The sequence below is a fragment of the Hemitrygon akajei genome, chromosome 9 (genome assembly GCF_048418815.1).
Source record: "Hemitrygon akajei chromosome 9, sHemAka1.3, whole genome shotgun sequence".
NCBI lineage: Eukaryota > Metazoa > Chordata > Chondrichthyes > Myliobatiformes > Dasyatidae > Hemitrygon > Hemitrygon akajei.
In genome coordinates this window covers 168,066,266-168,088,011 of record NC_133132.1, presented here as the reverse complement: position 1 = coordinate 168,088,011, position 21,746 = coordinate 168,066,266, and the positions used below count along the sequence as shown (strand labels likewise).

Genomic DNA, 21,746 nt, shown 5'->3' with positions numbered 1-21,746 from the left:
GATGGGTGGTAAAAGTAAAGGGCTGAAGAAGATGGGAGAGGACAATGCTGTAGGAACTCTTAAGTCAGGCAGCATCTGTGGAGGGGAATAACAATTGAAGTTTTGGGCTGAGACCCTTCAACAGGACTAGAAAAGAGATCTTGCATATTAATTAGCTGTTTCAGAAGGTTAAAATCTCATTGTCTGCTGTAACCCTCTTCAAGTAGTTACCCCCAGTCCTTCGTTGTTTGACTACACCTTAAATTTTAGTATTTTTATTCCAGTTCTCATTCTCGTTCCAACATGTCGGTCAGTGGCCTGCTGGTGCACCAGGATGAGGCCACACTCAGATTGGAGGAGCAACACCTTATTCCATCTGGGTAGCTGCCAACATGATGGCACGAACATTGATTCATCCTTCTGGCTTTTTAAAAATAAAATAATCCCTCCCCCTCCCCTCATCTTCTGTTCCCCATTCTGGCCTCTTGCCTCTTCTCCCCTGCCTGTGACCTGCTGAGTTCCTCCTGAGGGTGGGGGGGGGGGGTGTACTTTTAGCAGTTGCCTTAAATCTTCATTAACTTTGCTGTCAAGGAAAATAAACCCCTTGAATTTTAGCTCTTTGCTCGTTTCTGCATTTTCATTTTTGCATCTGTTTAGTTCAAGTTCAGTGGCCCTTCAACCACACACATGAAAACAGCCAAATGAAACTACATTCCTCTGGGACCGAGGATCAAACCACAGAACCCACAGTCACACACTGCACAAGGCTCGTATAATCACGACAGCCGAGAAGCATGAGGTCACAATAAAATAATATCCCACCAACTTTGTCCTTCTCCTACCATCTAGCTGCAATATGTAGACAAAGCAGTGGCTGATCGGCCACTGGGGTCTGTGTTGGGACCGATACTTTTTGCGTTATATGTCAGTGATTTGGATGACAGAGTCAATAGCATTTGTGGCCAAGTTTGCAGACAATACGAAGATAGGTGGAGGGACAGGTAGTTTTGAGGGAGCAGAGAGGCTACAGAAGGACTTAGGCAGATTCCCTAAAGGTTAGTTTGCAGGTTGAGCTGAGGGTGGGGAAGGCCAATGCAATGCTAGCGATCATTTTGAGAGGACCAGAATGTGTGTTGAGACTATATAAAGCACTGAGGAGCCCTCACTTGGAATATTGTGAGCAGTTTTGAGCCCCTTATCAAAGAAAAGATGTGTTGGCATTGCATGGGTTTCCATGGAGGTTCACAAAAATGATTCCGGAATTGAAAGGCTTGCCATATGAGGAGCATTTGAGGCTCTGGGCCTGTACTCAGTGGAATTCAGAGGAATGAGGGGGAGTATCATTGAAACATACGTTGAAAAGCCTTGGTAAAGTGGACGTGGAGAGAATGTTTCCTGCAGTGGGGGAGTCAAGGACCAGACGGCACAGCCTGGGAATAGAGGGATGTCCTTTTAGAATGGAGATGAGGAAGAAACATAGAAACATACAAAAATAGGTGCAGGAGTAGGCCATTCGGCCCTTCGAGCCTGCACCGCCATTCAGTATAATCATGGCTGATCATCCAACTCGGAACCATGTACCTGCTTTCTCTCCATACCCCCTGATCCCTTTAGCCACAAGGGCCATATCTAACTTCCTCTTAAATATAGCCAATGAACTGGCCTCAACTGTTTCCTGTGGCAGAGAATTCCACAGATTCACCACTCTCTGTGTGAAGAAGTTTTTCCTCATCTCGGTCCTAAAAGGCTTCCCCTTTATCCTTAAACTGTGACCCCTTGTTCAGGACTTCCCCAACATCGGAAACAATCTTCCTGCATCTAGCCTGTCCAATCCCTTTAGAATTTTATACGTTTCAATAAGATCCCCCCTCAATCTTCTAAATTCCAGTGAGTATAGACAATAGACAGTAGGTGCAGGAGTAGGCCATTCGGCCCTTCTAGCCAGCACCGCCATTCACTGTGATCATGGCTGATCATACACAATCAGTACCCCGTTCCTGCCCTCTCCCCATATAAGTATAAGCCTAGTCGATCCAGTCTTTCTTCATATGAAAGTCCTGCCATCCCAGGAATCAATCTGGTGAACTTTCTCTGTACTCCCTCTATGGCAAGAATGTCTTTCCTCAGATTAGGGGACCAAAACTGCACACAATACTCTAGGTGTGGTCTCACCAAGGCCTTGTACAACTGCAGTAGAACCTCCCTGCTCCTGTACTCAAATCCTTTTGCTGTGAATGCCAACATAAGAAGTCTCAACACAAGTATTTCTTTAGCCAGACAGAGAATGATGAATCTGTAGACTTTGTTACCACAGGTGGCTGTGGAGGCCAAGTCTTCACGTATATTCAGGCAGAGGCTGATAGTTTCTTGATTAGTCAGGGCATGAAGGGATATGGGGAGAAGGCAGGAGACTGGGGTTGAGAGGGAAATGGATCTGAAATGAGGTGTTTGATGTCGCAGTGTTCACCGAGCTTGGCAATTGGCTTGCAGAGTTCCATCAGCAGTTGAGGTGCACAGTAGTTGGTGTTTCTGTCTGGGAGTGCTCAAGTTCATGTAGACGCCTGTTTGCTTGCCTCAGTCCTGATTGGCTATCCCTTCAGTTGATGTTTGAATGCCATTGGCTCGCATTTCTTTGGCTCTTGGGGAGATGATAGAATTCCGAGGTGAGCTGAAGGGGTAGCCAGACAGAACCAAGGCAAGCAGACAGGGGAACGGGGTGGGGGGGTGGAGCTATATAAACGTGAGCATCCCCAGAGAGAAACACCAACAACTGCGCACTGAGGGTGGCATGTTGACTGGTGACGAAACGTCTGCAAGCTAATTGGCAAACTCAACGAGCGCCACAACATCAAACCCCTCATAGTGCTGTCAAGTTATTTGTGGTGATCCTCTGTGACACACCTCGTCTCATTTTACAATGACTACAGTTAATGACACTTTCTCCCAAGCGTCAGTCTTTTTTTATCTGTGATTTATTTTCCACTTTAATTTCTTGCCCTTATTCCCTCACTTTTCTGAATTCCATTCTATTTACGGTATCTCATGTCTACAGCCTACCACCTAACCACCAACTTCAATCACAATTTTGGTGTTACCTACAAGTTGCTTAATCATGAGCTACTGGCTGTCACCCCACCCTGTCTCGTGTGTGCATAGACACGGTCTTGTTCTGTGGAACTAGTTACAAACCGCACTGTGGTGGGCAGGAGAGCTCGTAGTCGAAACTGCCCGGCACATCACCAGCACCAGCCTGCCCGCTATCAAGGACACGTATACAGGAAGGGGCCAGTAACAACATGAAATTTCGGATCCACCCTGCTCAGACTGTTCGTCCCACTCCCATAAGGGAGGAGGTTACGTGGTATCCACGCCAGGAACACCGGACCCAAAAACAGTTACTTTCCCTGAGCAGTAAGGCTGATCAACACCTCCACCCACCTAACCACACCCCTCCTCATTCCCAACCACAGCTACTTTATCTTCTCATGTCAGTCACCTTGTGTACAGACTCTCCTGTGCCTAGCGTCAATTTATGGACATAGAACAAATCGATGTATAGAAGCTATCTTGTGTATTTTTATTTATTGTTTTTTATTATTGTGTTCTTAATCTTATTGTGTTTATTGTGCTGCATTGGATCTGAAGTAACAATTACTTTGTTCTCCTTTACATTCGAGGTGAGGTAGGTTATCTGTTTAGAATGCAGACAGAAAGTATGTGTGTGAGGCCGGTTTTCTGTGCTCGGTGTCAGATGTGGGGAATCCTGGAGATTCCCAGCCTCCCGGACGGCCACATCTGCACCAGGTGCATTGAGCTGCAGCTCCTTAGGGACCGCGTTAAGGAACTGGAGATGCAGCTCGATGACCTTCGTCTGGTCAGGGAGAGTGAGGAGGTGATAAAGAGGAGTTACAGACAGGTAGTCACTCCGGGCCCTGGGGAGAGAGATAAGTGGGCAAGAGAACCCCAGTGGCTGTCCCCCTTAACAATAAGTACTCCTGTTTGAGTACTGTTGGGGGCAACAGCTTACCTGGGTGAAGCAGCAGTGGCTGCACCTCTGGCACAGAGTCTGGCCCTGTGGCTCAGAAAGGTAGGGAAAGGAAGAGGAAGACAGCAGTAATGGGGGACTCTATAGTCAGGGGGTCAGACAGGTGATTCTGTGGATGCAGGAAAGAAACGCGGATGGTAGTTAGCCTCCCAGGTGCCAGGGTCCGGGATGTTTCTGATTGCGTCCACGATATCTTGAAGTGGGAAGGTGAACAGCCAGAGGTCGTGTTACATATTAGTACCAATGACATAGGTAGGAAAAGGTGCGTGGGAGGTCATGTTTGACAAATCTTATTGAATTTTTTGAAGAGGTTACGAGGAAAGTTGAGGGTAAAGCAGTGGATGTTGTCTATATGGACTTCAGTAAGGCCTTTGACAATAGACAATAGGTGCAGAAGTAGACCATTCGGCCCTTCGAGCCTGCACCGCCATTTTGAGATCATGGCTGATCAATTACTATCAATACCCAGTTCCTGCCTTGTCCCCATATCCCTTGATTCCCCTATCCATAAGATACCTATCTGGCTCCTTCTTGAAAGCATCCAGAGAATTGGCCTCCACTACCTTCCGAGGCAGTGCATTCCAGACCCCCACAACTCTCTGGGAGAAGAAGTTTTTCCTTAACTCTGTCCTAAATGACCTACACCTTATTCTCAAACCATGCCCTCTGGTACTGGACTCTCCCAGCATCTGGAACATATTTCCTGCCTCTATCTTGTCCAATCCCTTAATAATCTTATATGTTTCAATCAGATCCCCTCTCAATCTCCTTAATTCCAGCGTGTACAAGCCCAGTCTCTCTAACCTCTCTGCGTAAGACAGTCCAGACATCCCAGGAATTAACCTTGTGGATCACGCTGCACTTCCTCTACAGCCAGGATGTCCTTCCTTAACCCTGGAGACCAAAACTGTACACAATACTCCAGGTGTGGTCTCACCAGGGCTCTGTACAAGTGCAAGAGGATTTCCTTGCTCTTGTACTCAATTCCCTTTGTAATAAAGGCCAACATTCCATTAGCCTTCTTCACTGCCTGCTGCACTTGCTCATTCACCTTCAGTGACTGATGAACAAGTACTCCGAGATCCCTTTGTATTTCTTCCTTACCCAACTCTACATCGTTCAGATAATAATCTGCCTTCCTGTTCTTACTCCCAAAGTGGATAACCTCACACTTATTCACATTAAACGTCATCTGCCAAGTATCTGCCCACTCACCCAGCCTATCCAAGTCACCCTGAATTCTCCTAACATCCTCATCACATGTCACACTGCCACCCAGCTTAGTATCATCAGCAAATTTGCTGATGTTATTTTCTATGCCTTCATCCAAATCGTTAACGTAAATGGTAAACAGCTGTGGTCCCAATACCGAGCCCTGTGGCACCCCACTAGTCACCACCTGCCATTCCGAGAAACACCCATTCACAGCTACCCTTTGCTTTCTATCTGCCAACCAGTTTTCTATCCATGTCAATGCCTTCCCCCCGATGCCCTGAGCTTTGATTTTACCCACCAATCTTCTATGTGGGACCTTATCAAATGCCTTCTGAAAATCGAGGTACACTACATCCACTGGATCTCCCCCGTCTAACTTCCTGGTTACATCCTCGAAAAACTCCAACAGATTAGTCAAGCATGATTTACCCTTGGTAAATCCATGCTGGCTCGGCCCAATCCTATCACTGCTATCTAGATATGCCACTATTTCATCCTTAATAATGGACTCTAGTATCTTTCCCACCACCGATGTCAGGCTGACAGGTCGATAATTCTCTGTTTTCTCCCTTCCTCCTTTCTTAAAAAGTGGGATAACATTAGCCATTCTCCAATCCTCAGGAACTGATCCTGGATCTAAGGAACATTGGAAAATGATTACCAATGCATCCGCAATTTCCAGGGCCACCTCCTTTAGTACCCTAGGATGCAGACCATCTGGACCAGGGGACTTGTCAGCCTTCAGTCCCATCAGTCTTCTCATCACCGTTTCCTTCCGAATGTCAATCTGTTTCATTTCCTCTGTTACCCTATGTCCTTGGCCCATCCATACATCTGGGAGATTGCTTGTGTCTTCCTTAGTGAAAACAGATCTAAAGTACTCATTAAATTCTTCTGCCATTTCTTTGTTTCCCATAACAATTTCACCCAATTCATTCTTCAAGGGCCCAACATTGTTCTTAGCTATCTTCTTTCTCTTCACATACCTAAAAAAGCTTTTGCTATCTTCCTTTATATTCCTGGCTAGCTTGCGTTCGTACCTCATTTTTTCTCCCCGTATTGTCTTTTTAGTTAAATTTTGTTGTTCCTTAAAAACTTCCCAATCATCTGTCCTCCCACTCACCTTAGCTCTGTCATATTTCCTTTTTTTTAATGCTGTGCAATCTCTGACTTCCTTTGTCAACCACTGTGGCCCCTTTCCCCCCTTTGAATCCTTCCTTCTCTGGGGGATGAACTGATTTTGCACCTTGTGCATTATTCCCAAGAATACCTGCCATTGCTGTTCCACTGTCTTTTCTGCTAGGCTATCCGTCCAGTCAACTTTGGCCAGCTCCTCCCTCATGGCTCCATAGTTTCCCCTGTTCATCTGCAACACTGACACCTCCGAGCTGCCCTTATCCTTCTCAAATTGCAGATAAAAACTTATCATATTATGATCACTACCTCCTAATGGCTCCTTTACTGCGAGATCGCTTATCAAATCCTGTTCATTACATAACACTAAATCCACAATAGTCTTGTCCCTGGTCGGCTCTTGTACAAGCTGTTCCAAGAATGCATCCCGTAGGCACTCTACAAACTCCCTATCCTGTGGTCCAGCACCAACCTGATTCTCCCGGTTCACCTGCATGTTGAAATCCCCCATAACTACTGCGACATTACCTTTGCCACATGCCAATGTTAACTCCCTATTCAACTTGCACCCAATATCCATGCTACTGTTTGGTGGCCTGTAGACAACACCCATATGGGTCCTTTTCCCCTTACTGTTCCTCAGTTCTATCCACACAGACTCTACTTCTCCTGACCCTATGTCCCCCCTTGCAAAGGACTGAATTTCATTCCTCACCAACAGGGCCACCCCACCTCTGCCCACATTTCTGTCCCTACGATAGCACGTATACCCTTGTACATTCATTTCCCAGGTCTGATCTCCCTGCAGCCATGTCTCCGTTATCCCAACAACATCATAGTTACCCATTCGCACCTGGGCTTCAAGCTCATCTGCCTTATTTCTGACACTTCGTGCATTCAGATATAGAATTTTTAACCCATTTCTCCTCTCTCTGTTTGAATCGCTGCCTATTGTGCTTATCCCAGCTCCCCAAACTCCCATCGGGCTATACGCCCCTAGAATTTTGTTGTCCTTCCTAAATTTACTTATTCTTTCAACACATTTAACTCCATGTTCCGTCAGACCATCCCTCTGTACATGTGTCCTCCTTATCACTTGTTCCGCCTCACCTTTCTCTACTACACACTTAATATTCCGGAACCGTGTAGTCCCCACCTGTCCTTTATTCTTCCTCTCACTATCCTCTCTCACATTCTGGATCCCCGCCCCCTGCAAATTTAGTTTAAACCCCCCCCCCAAGAAGCACTAGCAAACTTCCCTGCAAGAACGTTAGTACCGCTCCAGTTCAGGTGTAAACCATCCCTTCGGAACAGATCCCACCTTCCCTGGAACAAAGCCCAATTATCTACAAACCTGAAGCCCTCCCTCCTGCACCATCCTCTCAGCCACGTATTAATCTTTATAATCTTTCTGTTCCTTGCCTCACTCGCACGTGGCACAGGTAGCAATCCTGAGATTGTTACCTTGGAGGTCCTGCTCTTCAGCTTCGCACCTAACTCCCTGAACTCCCTACGCAGGACCCCCTCACTCATCCTACCCACGTCATTGGTCCCTACATGGACCACAACATCTGGATTCTTGCCCTCCCTCTCGAGAATAACCTGCACCCGATCTGAGATGTCTCGGACCCCGGCACCAGGGAAGCAACATACCATCCGAGACTCCCTTTGACAAGGTTTCGCATGGAAGGTTGGTTAGGAAGGTTCAATCATTAGGTATTAATATTGAAGTAGTGAATTGGATTCAACAGTGGCTGGATGGGAGATGCCAGAGAGTAGTGGTTGATAACTGTTTGTCAGGTTGGAGGCCGGTGACTGGTGGCATGCCTCAGGGATCTGTACTGGGTCCAATGTTGTTTGTCATATACATTAATGATCTGGATGAAGGGGTGGTAAATTGGATTAGTAAGTATGCAGATGATACTAAGATAGGTGGCATTGTGGATAATGAAGTAGGTTTTCAAAGCTTGCAGAGAGATTCAGGCCAGTTAGAAGAGTGGGCTGAAAGATGGCAGATGGAGTTTAATGCTGATAAGTGTGAGGTGCTACATTTTGGTAGGACTAATCAAAATAGGACATACATGGTAAATGGTAGGGCATTGAGGAATGCAGTAGAACAAAGTGATCTAGGAATAATGGTGGAATCTCGTGGATAGAGTGGTGAAGAAAGCTTTTGGTATGCTGGCCTTTACAAATCAGAGAATTGAGCATAGGAGTTGGGATGTAATGTTAAAATTGTACAAGGCATTGGTGAGGCCACATTTGGAGTATTGTGTACAGTTCTGGTCACCGAATTATAGGACTTGCTAGAGGTATTTAAAATTATGAGGGGGATAGATAGAGTTGACGTGGATAGGCTTTTTCCATTGAGAGTAGGGAAGATTCAAACAAGAGGACATGATTTGAGAGTTAAGGGGCAAAAGTTTAGGGGTAACACGAGGGGGAATTTCTTTACTCAGAGAGTGGTAGCTATGTGGAATGAGCTTCCAGTAGAAGTGGTAGAGGCAGGTTCGATTTTGTCATTTAAAGTAAAATTGGATAGGTGTATGTACAGGAAAGGAATGGAGGGTTATGGGCTGAGTGCGGGCCAGTGGGACTAGGTGAGAGTAAGCGGCACGGACTAGAAGGGCCGAGATGGCCTGTTTCCGTGCTGTAATAGTTATATGGTTAAATGGTTAAGGGAGGAGGCCCTGAAAACAGACTACAGGGAATTAGGAAGGAAGTTGAGAAGCAGGACCTCAAAGGTAGTAATCTCTGGATTACTGCCTGTGCCACATGACAGTGAGAGTAGGAATGGAATGACGTGGAGGATAAATGTGTGGCTGAGGGATTGGAGCAGAGGGTAGGGATTCAGATTTCAGGTGTGACCTATACGAAAAGGATGGGTTGCACTTGAATCCCGGGGGACCAATATCCTGGTGGGGAGGTTTGCTAAGGCTGTTGGGGAGAGTTTAAACTAGAACTGCTGAGGGTTGGGAACTGAAGTGAAGTGACAGAGGAAAGGGAGGTTGGCTCACAAATAGAGAAAGTTTGGAGACAGTGCAAAAGGGAGGATAGACAGGTGATAGAGAAGGGATGCACTTATACCAGTGGTTTGAGATGTGTCTATTTTAATGCGAGTATTATGAATAAAGCGAATGAGCTTAGAGCGTGGATCAGCACTTGGAGCCATGATGTTGTGGCCTTTACAGAGACTTGGATGGTGCAAGGGCAGGAGTGGCTACTTAAAGTGCCAAGTTTTAGATGTTGCAGAAAGGATAGGGAGGGAGGCAAAAGTGTCTCTGTGGGTGGAAGTTAGGAATAGGAAAGGGTCAATTTGGTGTTTTTTATAGACCACACAATAGTAACAAGGACATCGAGGAGCAGATAGGGAGACAGATTCTGGAAAGGTGTAATATTAACAGGGTTGTTGTGGTGGGAGATTGTAATTTCCCAAATATCAATTGGCATCTCCCTAGAGTGAGGGGTTTAGATGGGGTGGAGTTTGTTAGGTGTGTTCGGAAGGGTTTCTTGACAGAATATGTAGATAAGCCTACAAGAGGAGAGGCTGTACTTGATCTGGTATTGGGAAATGAACCTGGTCAGGTGTCAGATCTCTCAGTGGGAGAGCATTTTAAAGATAGTGATCACAATTCTATCTCCTTTACTATAGCATTGGAGAGGGATAGGAACAGGCAAGTTAGAAAAGTGTTCAATTGGAGTAAGGGGAATTATGAGGCTATCAGGCAGGAACTTGGAAGCATAAATTGGGAACAGATGTTCTCAGGGAAATGTATGGAAGAAATGTGGCAAATGTTCAGGGGATATTTGCATGCGGTTCTGCGTAGATATGTTCCAATGAGACAGGGAAATGATGGTAGGGTACGGGAACGGTGGTGTCCAAAGGTTGTTGTAACTTTAGTCAAGAAGAAAAGAAGAGTTCAAAAAAACTAGGTAATGATAGAGATCTAGAAGATTATAAGGCTAGCAGGAAGGAGCTTAAGAATGAAATTAGGAGAGCCAGAAGGGGCCACAAGAGGGCTTTGGCGGAGAGGATTAAGGAAAACCCCAAGACATTCTACAAGTATGTGAAGAGCAAGAGGATGAGACGTGAAAGTATAGGACCTATCAAGTGTGACAGTGGGAAAGTGTGTATGGAACCGGAGGAGATACCTGAGGTACTTAATGAATACTTTACTTCAGCATTCACTACGGAAAAGGATCTTGGTGATCGTAGGGATGACTTGCAGCAGACTGAAAAGCTTGAGCATGCAGATATTAAGGAGGAGGATGCGCTGGAACATTTGGAAAGTATCAAGTTGGATAAGTCACTGGAACCAAATGAGATGTACCCCAGGCTACTGTGGGAGCGAGGGAGGAGATTGCTGAGCCTATGGCAATGATCTTTGCATCGTCAATGGGGATGGGAGAGGTTCCAGAGGATTGGAGGATTGCAGATGTTGTTCCCTTATTCAAGAAAGGGAGTAGAGATAACCCAGGAAATTATAGACCAGTGAGTCTTACTTCAGTGGTTGGTAAGTTGATGGAGAAGATCCTGAGAGGCAGGATTTATGAACATTTGGAGAAGCATAATATGATTAAGAATAGTTAGCATGGCTTTGTCAAAGGCAGGTCATGTCTTACGAGCCTGATGGAATTTTTTGAGGATGTGACTAAACACATTGATGAAGGTAGAGTAGTAGATGTAGTGTATATGGATTTTAGCAAGGCATTTGATAAGGTACCCCATACAAGGTTTACTGAGAAAGTTCAGAGGCATGGGATCCAAGGGGACATTGCTTTGTGGATCCAGAACTGGCTTGCCCACAGAAGGCAAAGAGTGGTTGTAGACGGGTCATATTCTACATGGAAGTTGGTGACCAGTGGTGTGCCAGTGATCTGGATGAGGAAGTGGAGGGATGGGTTAATAAATTTGCTGATGACACAAAGGTTGGTGGTGTTGTGGATAGTGTGGAGGGCTGTTAAAAGTTAGTGGGACATTGATAGGATGCAAAACTGAGCTGAGAATTGGCAGATGGAGTTCAACTCAGATAAGTGTGAGGTGGTTCATTTTCGTTGGTCAAATATGATGGCAGAATATAGCATTAATGGTAAGGCCCTTGGCAGTGTGGAGGAAGTGAGGGATCTTGGGGTCCAAGTACATAGGACACTCAAAGCTGCTATGCAGGTTGACTCTGTGGTTAAGAAGGCATATGGTGTATTGGCCTTCATCAACTGCGGGATTGAGTTTAAGAGCCGAGAGGTAATGTTACAGCTATATAGGACCCTGGTCAGACCCCACTTGGAGTACTGTGCTCAGTTCTGGTCAGCTCACTACAGGAAGGTTGTGGAAGTCATAGAAAGGGTGCAGAGGAGATTTACAAGGATGTTGCCTGGATTGGGGAGCATGCCTTATGAGAATAGGTTGAGTGAACTCAGCCTTTTCTCCTTGGAGCAACGCAGGATGTGAGGTGACCTGATAGAGCAGTACAAGATAATGAGAGGCATGGATCGTGTGGATAGTCAGAGGCTTTTTCCCAGGGCTGAAATGGTTGGCACGAGGGGGCATAGTTTTAAGGTGCTTGTAAGTAGGTACAGAGATGTCGGGGTAAGTTTTTTACGCAGAGAGTGGTGAGTGCGTGGAATGGGCTGCCGGCGGTGGTGGTGGAGGCGGAAACGATAGGGTCTTTTAAGAGACACCGAGATGGATACATGGAGCTTAGAAAGATAGAGGGCTATAGGTAAGCCTCGGCAGTTCTAAGGGACATGTTTGGCACAGCATTCTGGGCCGAAGGGTCTGTATTGTGCTGTAGGTTTTCTATGTTTCTGTACTTGAAGTGACACTAAATAATCTGGAATCTTCCTTCCAGCTATATTTGAGCTGGCTTGTCCTCTTCCCACAGAAACACCTTTTCATGTGGTGGGTTTCTATCTCCTGAGCAGTGATCTGCTGATTTTGTGCCAAGTTTGTGAAAGCTCTGAAATTGTTTTCTGATGGGGTGAAATAATGTCAGTCTAAAACGGATAAACAATCACTAAATTTCTATTTTTAATCTTTTTTAGGTGACCTCCTCATTATCATGGCCCAAATAGTTGTTGCTATTCAGATGGTTCTGGAGGAGAAATTTGTTTATAAACACGACGTACACCCACTTCGAGCTGTGGGCACAGAGGGTAGGTTTGGAATGGAGCCTGTAAACAAAGCTGTTTTGCTGGTGGACATTACCATGCTTTTAATTTGCTGTCATTGCAGTTAATTATCAGTCAGTTCAGGGAGCCCACCTGTCTTTCAGTGGGAGTTCGATAAACAAGATTTGGAATACAATGGCTCAAACAGTTCCAAATCAGATGTAGAAATTAGCCAGAACTTTCATTGGATATTCATTCTTTCACAGAACCATAGAACCATAGAACATTACAGCACAGAAACAGGCCTTTTGGTCCTTCTTTGCTGTGCTGAACCATTTTTCTGCCTAGTCCCACTGACCTGCACCTGGACCATATCCCTCCAAACACCTCTCATCCATGTACCTGTCCAAGTTTTCCTTAAATGTTAAAAGTGAGCTCACATTTGCCACTTCAACTGGCAGCTCATTCTACACTCCCACCACTCTCTGTGTGAAGAAGCCTCCCCCCCAATGTTCCCGTAAACTTTTCCCCCTTAACCCATGTCCTCTGGTTTTTTTTCTCTCCTAGCCTCAGTGGAAAAAGCCTGCTTGCATTCACTCTATCTATACCCATCATAATTTTATATACCTCTATCAAGTCACCCCTCATTCTCCTACACTCCAGGGAATAAAGTCCTAACCTATTCAACCTTTCTCTGTAACTCAGTTTCTCAAGTCCCGGCAACATCCTTGTAAACCTTCTCTGCACTCTTTCAACATTATTAATATCCTTCCTGTAATTCAGTAACCAAAACTGCATACAATACTCCAAATTCGGCCTCACCAATGCCTTATACAACCTCACCATAATATTCCAATTGTTATACTCAATACTTCGATTTATAAAGGCCAATGTACCAAAAGCTCTCTTTACTACCCTATCTGCCTGTGACGCCACTTTTAGGGAACTTTGTATCTGTATTCCCAGATCCCTCTGTTCTACTGCACTCCTCAGTGCCCTACCATTTACCTTGTATGTTCTACCTTGGTTTTTCCTTCCAAAGTGCAATACCTCACACTTGTCTGTATTAAACTCCATCTGCCATTTTTCAGTCCATTTTTCCAGCTGGTCCAGATCCCTCTGCAAGCTTTGAAAACCTTCCTCACTGTTCACTACACCTCCAATCTTTGTATCATCAGCAAATGTGCTGATCCAATTTACCACATTATCATCCAGATCATTGACATAGATGACAAATAACAATGGACCCAGCACTGATCCCTGTGGCACACCACTAGTCACAGGCCTCCACTCAGAGAATCAATCCTCCACTACCACTCTCTGGCTTCTTCCATTGAGCCAATGTCTAATCCAATTTACTACCTCACCATGTATACTTAGCGACTGAATCTTCTTAACTAACCTCCCATGTGGGACCTTGTCAAAGGCCTTACTGAAGTGTATGTAGACAACATCCACTGCCTTCCCTTCATCCACTTTCCTGGTAACCTCCTTGAAAAACTCTAATAGATTTGTTAAACATGACCTACCACGCACAAAGCTGTGTTGACTCTAATAAGTCCCTGTCTATCTAAACACTTGTATATCCTATATCTTGGTACTCCTTCCTATAATTGTAAGAGTAAAAGAAAAAGCTCAAACTGAAAATTATTTGATTGTGAACTAGAAAGGCGCCATGGGAGTGTAGCAGTTGGTGTGACGCCGTTAGAACTCGAGGTGCCATTTGCTGGTTAAGTGTGATGTGGTGGGGAAATGTGAATAGGGCTTCCTATCCTCTTGCTATAACCCAATCCCTTGTAATTTTAGTTATTTCAGTTTGAGTATTTGCATGTTTGTCCCATATGCCTGGTGCATTCTGTGTCCCGCTGAATATTGTAGGCGTGCCTTGTTGGGACTGGGATTTTTATTTTATTGATAAGCGTAAGACAGTCCCGACTGGCCCTTTGAACTGCATTGACCAGCAATCCCCTGATTTAATACCAGCCTAATCAAGGGACAATTCTACAATGACCAATTAACCTACTAACCGGTAGGTCTTTAGACAGTGGGGAGGGGAAGCTGGAGCACCTGGAGGAAACCCACCGTGGTCACAGGGCGAACGTACAAACTAACTTCTTACAGGCAGTGGCGGGAATTGAACCTGTGTCACCTGAAAGTGTTGTGCTAATCACCATGCTACCTGTGTGGGCTGCCCCAGCACACCTCCGAGTGTCGGTTGTTAACACATTTCACTGTACGTTTCGACTCTAGGTGTGATGAATAAATCTGAATGGAATCTTGTGGTGATAACCTGGGTTTCTTTTCAGCATCAACGTTTCCTAATCTGATGTCATTTTTTTTAAAAAAAAGCTGCTTTTGTGTGGTGTTCACAGAAGATGACCAACTTAAAATTTACTAGCAGTGTTACCTGTGGAATGCAACTAATGATGTGGTTTAAGTTTGAGCATAATCATGACGTTTCAAAAAGTTTTGAAGAGCTTTGCCCCAGCAGTTCAACATGCTGCAACTTGTACTGATGCTCAACGACTTGGTGTCAGGGAGCTTTTTAAAAAATTAAGCTCAGTACCAGGCAAACCTTTTATTTTAGCATGATATCATGGAGGGTTCAAAGTGTGAAGTCACCTGTAAGAAAGCTTGTCTTTGTATTTTAGGAATACACAAGTGAGAAAACCCAGGAGTCTTTAGTTGTCAAAAACTTGACAGTCTATGCGTAGTCTTTTCATGATTTGTGACACCTTTCTCTGTGCTCATCTTGTTTATGCAGCTATGTTATCAGCCTTAAGCTTTGGGGCTAGCACTATGTAAATTTACAACTAAGAGAAGCTGCAGAATGTTAGTAAAACCATTTTAGCAACACAAATCTTTTAACCCTAAATTCAAAATATTTTTCCATACTTGGGCTCAAAGTTTAAACACCACTTTAGGGAATAACTGGTAAGTTTTAACATATGGATCCATTGCACTTGCTCATTCTATTAATCTGATATGTCTGTGATGCATTTTTGAGTTAACTCGGCTTTTAAAACCTGTTCACTTTGTCTCCTTCCAAGGTATTTTTGGATTCATCATCCTCACCCTGCTTTTGATTCCAATGTACTACATCCCAGTGGGGGAATTTGGTGGCAACCCCAGAGGTGTTCTTGAAGACGCACTTGATGCTTTCTGTCAAATTGGGATGAACCCATTAATCGTTGTGGCTCTCTTGGGAAATATCTTGAGCATTGCCTTCTTTAATTTTGCTGGCATTAGTGTGACCAAGGAGATCAGTGCAACCACTCGAATGGTTCTGGACAGTCTACGGACCATAATAATCTGGATAGTGAGCCTCGCTGTGGGTTGGGAACAATTTCATGGTCTCCAAATCTTGGGCTTCTTAATCTTACTGATGGGTACAGGTCTCTACAATGGGCTGCATACGCTACTACTAGCAAAGCTTCCATGGTGTCAGAAGTCTGCAGTGGAGGATCTGGAAAGGGAAGAATTATTAACTGAAAACAATGATTCCATAAACCCTGTTCCATGAAAATGGATTGTAGTTTTGGAGCATAAATGTGTTGCTTTCAAACAATGACCAAAGAGCGTTGTCTTTTAAACAAATTTTAAACCCACTTGTGTTATGAGGGGAAGAATAAAGGAGATAGCTGAATTGTGGAGTGGAATTTTGTGCCACTTTGTGGATCACAATAATGGATTGTATGGTGGGAATGGTACATTAAATGACCTTTTATTTTCAGAACTGCAGGCAAGCCAGTTGCAGAAATCACCTTGCAATCGGTCTGATACATCTGGCTTGGTTGTATGACGCAGGTGTGCTGCCATAATCACCAGTAAGCTCAAGCTAGGAAGATGAGTGGACCATGTGCTCCTCTTCAAGGTTTAATGAAACCCTAGATTCTGTCGATTGCAAGCTCTTTGTGATTGTTGCCATAGTCTTTAATTTGCAATTCTATCGAGAGAAAATTAAGAGGGAAGGCTGACCCTACTCTTTTGCTGTTCCCAAATCTAGTTAGTGAAGCTCCGTGTGAGTATCTTGGTGGGGAGCACTCTGGAAGTTCGAGCACTGTAATAAAAACCCAATTCAGTGCCTCTCCCTCATTTTCCTGTTTGTCTTCTCTGAACTCCTTCCCAGAAGAATGAACACGTGAACTATCTTAAAGATGTGATGCTGCTTCAGTCATTCAGATTACTGTTACTGATTTTAAAATATTAACCAAAAGTCAAATAGCATTGATTATGATGAGTTATTTCTTTACTGATCAATAGGAGGAAATTTATAAAGGTTACCCTCTGATTGTAAATTTTGCTGCTTTTCTGTGAAATAATTTGTGTAATGAATAAAACTAACTGTCGGATGACATTGATACAATATTGTGAATATAATTGTGACCACTTTCTCCAATTGCTTGATTTTCTTTTGTTTTGTTCACCAAAATGAAGTTGATCATGACTAAGAAATGTAAGAGGAATAGATAATGGACACTAGAGATTCTCCCCCCACCCCCATGAAAATTACGATTACAAATTTCAAGCTTATTGTCATTCAACCATACATGTATACAGCTAAATGAAACATCGTTCCCCTAGGATCAAGGAGCAAACACAGTACCTAGTCACACACAGCACACATAGTTACAACAGCACTTAGTCACAAATTAATGTTAACACAAGTCATGAATGGCATGGCCTAAAGATTAATGGTGCATAATTGTTGACCTGGAGCCATGTTTCTGCTGAACAAGAACGCAGCAGTTCCTCATCTCGTGCTGGGTCAGCCACAGACGATAGCAATGCAGCTCATCTACCAGGGATTGAACACTGGAGAGCAGGACCCGTGGGAGAGCCGGTCTGCAGCGGCCTGACCCCAGCCCAGCACAGACTGCAGCACATTCACCATGCCTCTGTTCTCCCCCTCATGCCTCCTACTTGGGGTGGCTGTAACAGGTGATGCCATAGCTGGAGGGTCTGGTTCATGCCTCATCTGAGGCCACATTGCTTCCCGGCCATCGGTCTCCCCAATCAACTGGACTTGCAATATTGTGTTACCACTTTCCAGCAGGGTCTTGTGATCACAAGAATAGGAGGTACCAACAGATAGCAATCAGGAAGGCAGAAATGCCCTTCACCATGACTAGCCTCAGCACTGGGGCTCCAGAAGGCTGCATGCTCTGCCCCCTGCTTTACTCCATGTACACTCACAACTCTGGCCAGGTTCTGCTGTAATCCCATATAATGGTATCTGCAGATATTACCAGTGCAGTGGGCTGTTTATCAAATGAGTACAGGGAAGAGTATCTTGACTCAATGTAGTAGACAACCTCTTCTCTCCGAGCTCTCACAATCGGGTTCAAGTCCAGTTTTTACTCCTCAGTGATCAGGCTCTTGAACCAAAGGGAATAACTAATGTTCCCACATCCAATGGACTTGATATTTATTGCTTGCATACTGCCTGTTCATGCCGTTGGTGTTTAGGGCAGCAATGAATGTCCTCTTTCTCTTTCTGCCTGGCCATATTGCACACAAGGAATTTTCATTGTGTTTTTACCAGTCAGAGTTATAGGCTCTGAGCTGGACCTGGAGGACTAGTTTGGCCTCTACCCTTTGACCTTTTTAGTATTGATGACCCTACAAGAAGCCAAAGAGCAAGGTGCTAGCTCTAGCTGGCAAACCACACTGGGTCACTGAGGCATGCAAGCCTCCAAATCCTACAAGGTTGTGGATCTCTTGGAGGAATTATTGCCTACTTATTTAATATTACTTTTCTTTTTGTATTTACACAGTTTGTTGTCTTTGCACACTAGTTGAATCCCCAAGATGGTACAGTCTTTCATTGATTCTATTATGGACTTATTGAGTAGGCCTACAAGAAAATGAATCTCAGGATGGTACGTTGTGACGTGTACTTTGCTAATAAATTTACTTTGAACTTCCAGTGTTAGGGAGATAAAAGCTGTTCATCGAGTTCAGGAAAAGGGTGATGCACATATTCTTGTTTGAATATGGTTGAAAGCTTCAAGTTGCTAGGAATGAACTTCACCGGTACCCCATCCAACCACATTGATACTACAGCCAAGAAAGTTCACTAGCACATGCACTTCCTTAGCAGGCTCAAGAAATTTGTCATCCTCTTTGACCCTCACCAACTTTTAAACTTGATGTTTAGAGAGCATCCTGTCTGGCTACAGCATAATAACTGCATTTATAGAGCACTTTTCATACAATTATGTAGTTCAAAGTGCTTTACAAAAGGATAAAAGTACAAACATAAAGATTAAAAAGTTAGTTAAAAGCAAGGTTAAACAAACAGGTTTTGAGCCGGTGTGTTTAAAAACTGTCAGCTGAATCTGCATCCCTTAGTTTTGTCGTCTTTTTAAGAGGCTGGCTGTGGAGGTTACCAGCATTTGTAGCTATACACTTCCTAATGGAAGTAATTTTGTTGACAAAAGTACAAAGTACATTTATATTAAAGTATGTGTACTATATACAACCTTGATTTGTCTCCTTACAGGCAGCCACAAAAGAAACCCGATAGAATCCATTAAAAACAAAATCAAACACCCAAACTACAGTTCAGACAAATCATGTAAACATTAAAATCAAATAACATTCAGAACTGAAGTTCAGGGAAGCAAGTCCACAGGTACAAAGCCAGCCATCACTGGAGCCGATCCAGGTGCCGACCACGGGGTCATAGCACAGAGCTGAACCTGCCTGTCAGTTGCCTCCGACCCTGACCTCTATTTTTTATGGCAGATATTTGGCTTGAGAACACTGTAGGGTTCAATAGCCAGGTTGTAGTTGAAAATGTTCTCTAATAATCTTGGAAAAATGGTGTCTTCCTGCAGAGCATTTAGCAATGTTAAAGAAGCTTAGTTTTTCCTTGAAAATATTATGGTGAATATCTAGTCCTGTCTTCCTTCATTTTCTCAAAGCAACTCTGCATGGTCTCGAGTTTGCAGACAGAATTGTTTAACCATGGGGGCATTGTACTAGGTGTTTTATTTTTAACTAAGTGGGTTTGTAGCTTGATCTGGCAACTACTCTGCCCCTGACTGCAAGTAACTGCAGAGAGTTGTGATCGCATCTCAGCAAATACGCCCTACCCCGCCATGGACTCACAGTCTATACAGTATTATTTAATGCCTTGAGGTCCACCATCAGGCAGAAGATAAAGCCTTTAGACCACAAGATATAAAAGCAGAATTAGACTAGTCAGCCCATCAAGTCTGCTCTACCATGGCACAATCTTCTGCCTTCTCCCTGTAACTATTGACACCCTGACTAATCAAGAACTTATCAACCACTGCTTTAAATTTACCCAACGAATGAAAGCATGTACAACCAGGTTCAAGGAACGCTTCTATCCTCCTTAAACTCTTAGTAACCTGTATAAGATAGGCTGTGAGTCAAGGGAGTCCCCACCTCACAACCTCTCATTATGATCTATCACCATCGTGTTTCCCTACACCGTGCTCTTTGTCGATGTTACACTTTATTCTGCATTGTTACTGTTTAATCTTTTTCTAATTCAATGCATTGTGTAATGAATAGATCTATATAGGCAGCTCCATCCTGCCACAGTCTCTACTCCGGGTGTAATCCCCTCCTCTAGCCTGCAGGTCACCTTGCAAGGTAACAATGAGAACCGGGCATGACCTCAGTGATGGGACACCAGCTTCCTGAGGCACTGTTCCTCGAAGATGTCTTGAATACTACCAGAGGCTAGTGCCCACCAGCAAATGTTCTGAAGTTTTTTGTTACGGGGCAGAGGTACCAAGAAATGTATAATAAACTGCATTATGGTGAGTATATTTATTAAATAGTTAAGTTAAATAAGCAGTGCAAATAGTGTTCATGGGTTCAATGTGCATTCAGAAATCAGATGGCAGAGGGGAAAGAAGCCATTCCTGAATCGTTGAGTGCGTGCCTTCAGACTCCTGTACCTCCTTCCTGATGGTAACAATAAGGATTTGAACACAACCTCTGCAGACAACCTCATTATTTTTTTGTGCATTACTTATTTAATATAGACCAACTGTAATAATAATAATATGTACTGCTACCACAAAAGTTAACTAATTTCATGACACATGCTGGTGATACTAAACCCGATTCTGAACTACAGATTCTGTGGTACCTCTCAAATCAAAGAAAATCAAAGCCACAATTTAATTTGATTTACTTAAAGAAAATCAAAGCCACAATTTAATTTGCTTCCGATAGCGTTTATTTAATAGTCCATGTTAAACGGCAGCAGTGCAGTAGACCAGCGGCAGCAGTGCAGAAGATTTTCAGTAGCTTTGTGCTATAAACCTATTTGCTACCTGCTAAAAGGTTTACGGAAGTAGTCTTCAAAGCAAGTAAAGCAGGAACTTGCTCCGCTCACGCCTCTCTGTAAAATAGAAATGTTGTTCACAATTTCAATATTGAACACTGACATTTTGTCATCATAATACAAATACTAACTATCAAAAATTTATACAAATACTTTAGTTCATTATAGATTAAGGATTAATGGAGGGCTATGGACTGGGTGCAGGTCAATGGGAGTAGGCAGTTTAAATGGTTCAGCATGGACTAGATGGGCCAAAGGGCCTGCTTCTGTACTTTTTTTCTATGACTATTTTGTAGAGAATTCAGCCATTATTAGCTCTCATGCTGCAGTAAACATTTTGAGATTTAGCAACAGGCAGACCCAATTATGCGTAGAAAGCCACAGGTCCAACTAGACAAATAGGTTTTAAGTTCTTAATTAGTAAGAGTGTCAAAGGTTACACCTTCAGAAAGCGGAGTATGGGATTGAGATACATCAGCCATGGGTGGCAGGGCAGAGATACATCTCTACCAAAGGAAGTGTAAAAGCCACCCCTTCCCTCTGCTAGCCTGCAGGTCACCCTTGGGCAAGGTGTAGCACCTGCTTAATTCACCCCATTTCTTACCCTGACCCCAAATTCAGGATCACCTGCAGCCATGGGAGCAGGTGGTAGATGGTCGTACAAGCAGCTGGTGCAGATCACAAGTCCTGGCTATGTGACCTTTAACACCAGACAGACATGGACTCTCACAGCAGAGCTACAGGCATCGCAACACCTTGGGCATCTCATACTTGGACCGCATCACAAACGAGCAGGTCCGTAAGTCCGTCCAGCACCACACTGGCCTCCATGAAGACCTTCTCACAATAGTGAAAAAAGCTGAGATGGTACAGCCACGTAATAAGATCCAGTGGCCTTGCAAAGACCGTTCTACAAGGAACTGTGGAGGGGAA

At 44.1% G+C, this 21,746-nt stretch overlaps 2 protein-coding genes across 3 annotated transcripts in view; one reads left to right on the top strand and one right to left on the bottom strand.

Moving 5' to 3' along the window:
• slc35f6 (solute carrier family 35 member F6) overlaps positions 1-16,836 on the top strand; it is a 69,982-nt gene extending 53,146 nt beyond the window's left edge. Inside the window, exons 5-6 of the mRNA XM_073057472.1 lie at positions 12,416-12,526; positions 15,532-16,836. Coding sequence (XP_072913573.1) covers positions 12,416-12,526; positions 15,532-16,004 — 584 coding nt within the window. The 3' untranslated portion in view covers positions 16,005-16,836. The remainder of the gene's footprint in view (positions 1-12,415; positions 12,527-15,531) is intronic.
• Positions 16,837-20,682: 3,846 nt separating this feature from the next.
• Positions 20,683-21,746, bottom strand: part of clu (clusterin) — a 37,110-nt gene continuing 36,046 nt past the window's right edge. For both annotated transcript variants that reach the window (XM_073057468.1, XM_073057467.1), the window contains exon 9: positions 20,683-20,870. In XM_073057468.1, coding sequence (XP_072913569.1) covers positions 20,861-20,870 — 10 coding nt within the window. In that variant the 3' untranslated portion in view covers positions 20,683-20,860. The remainder of the gene's footprint in view (positions 20,871-21,746) is intronic.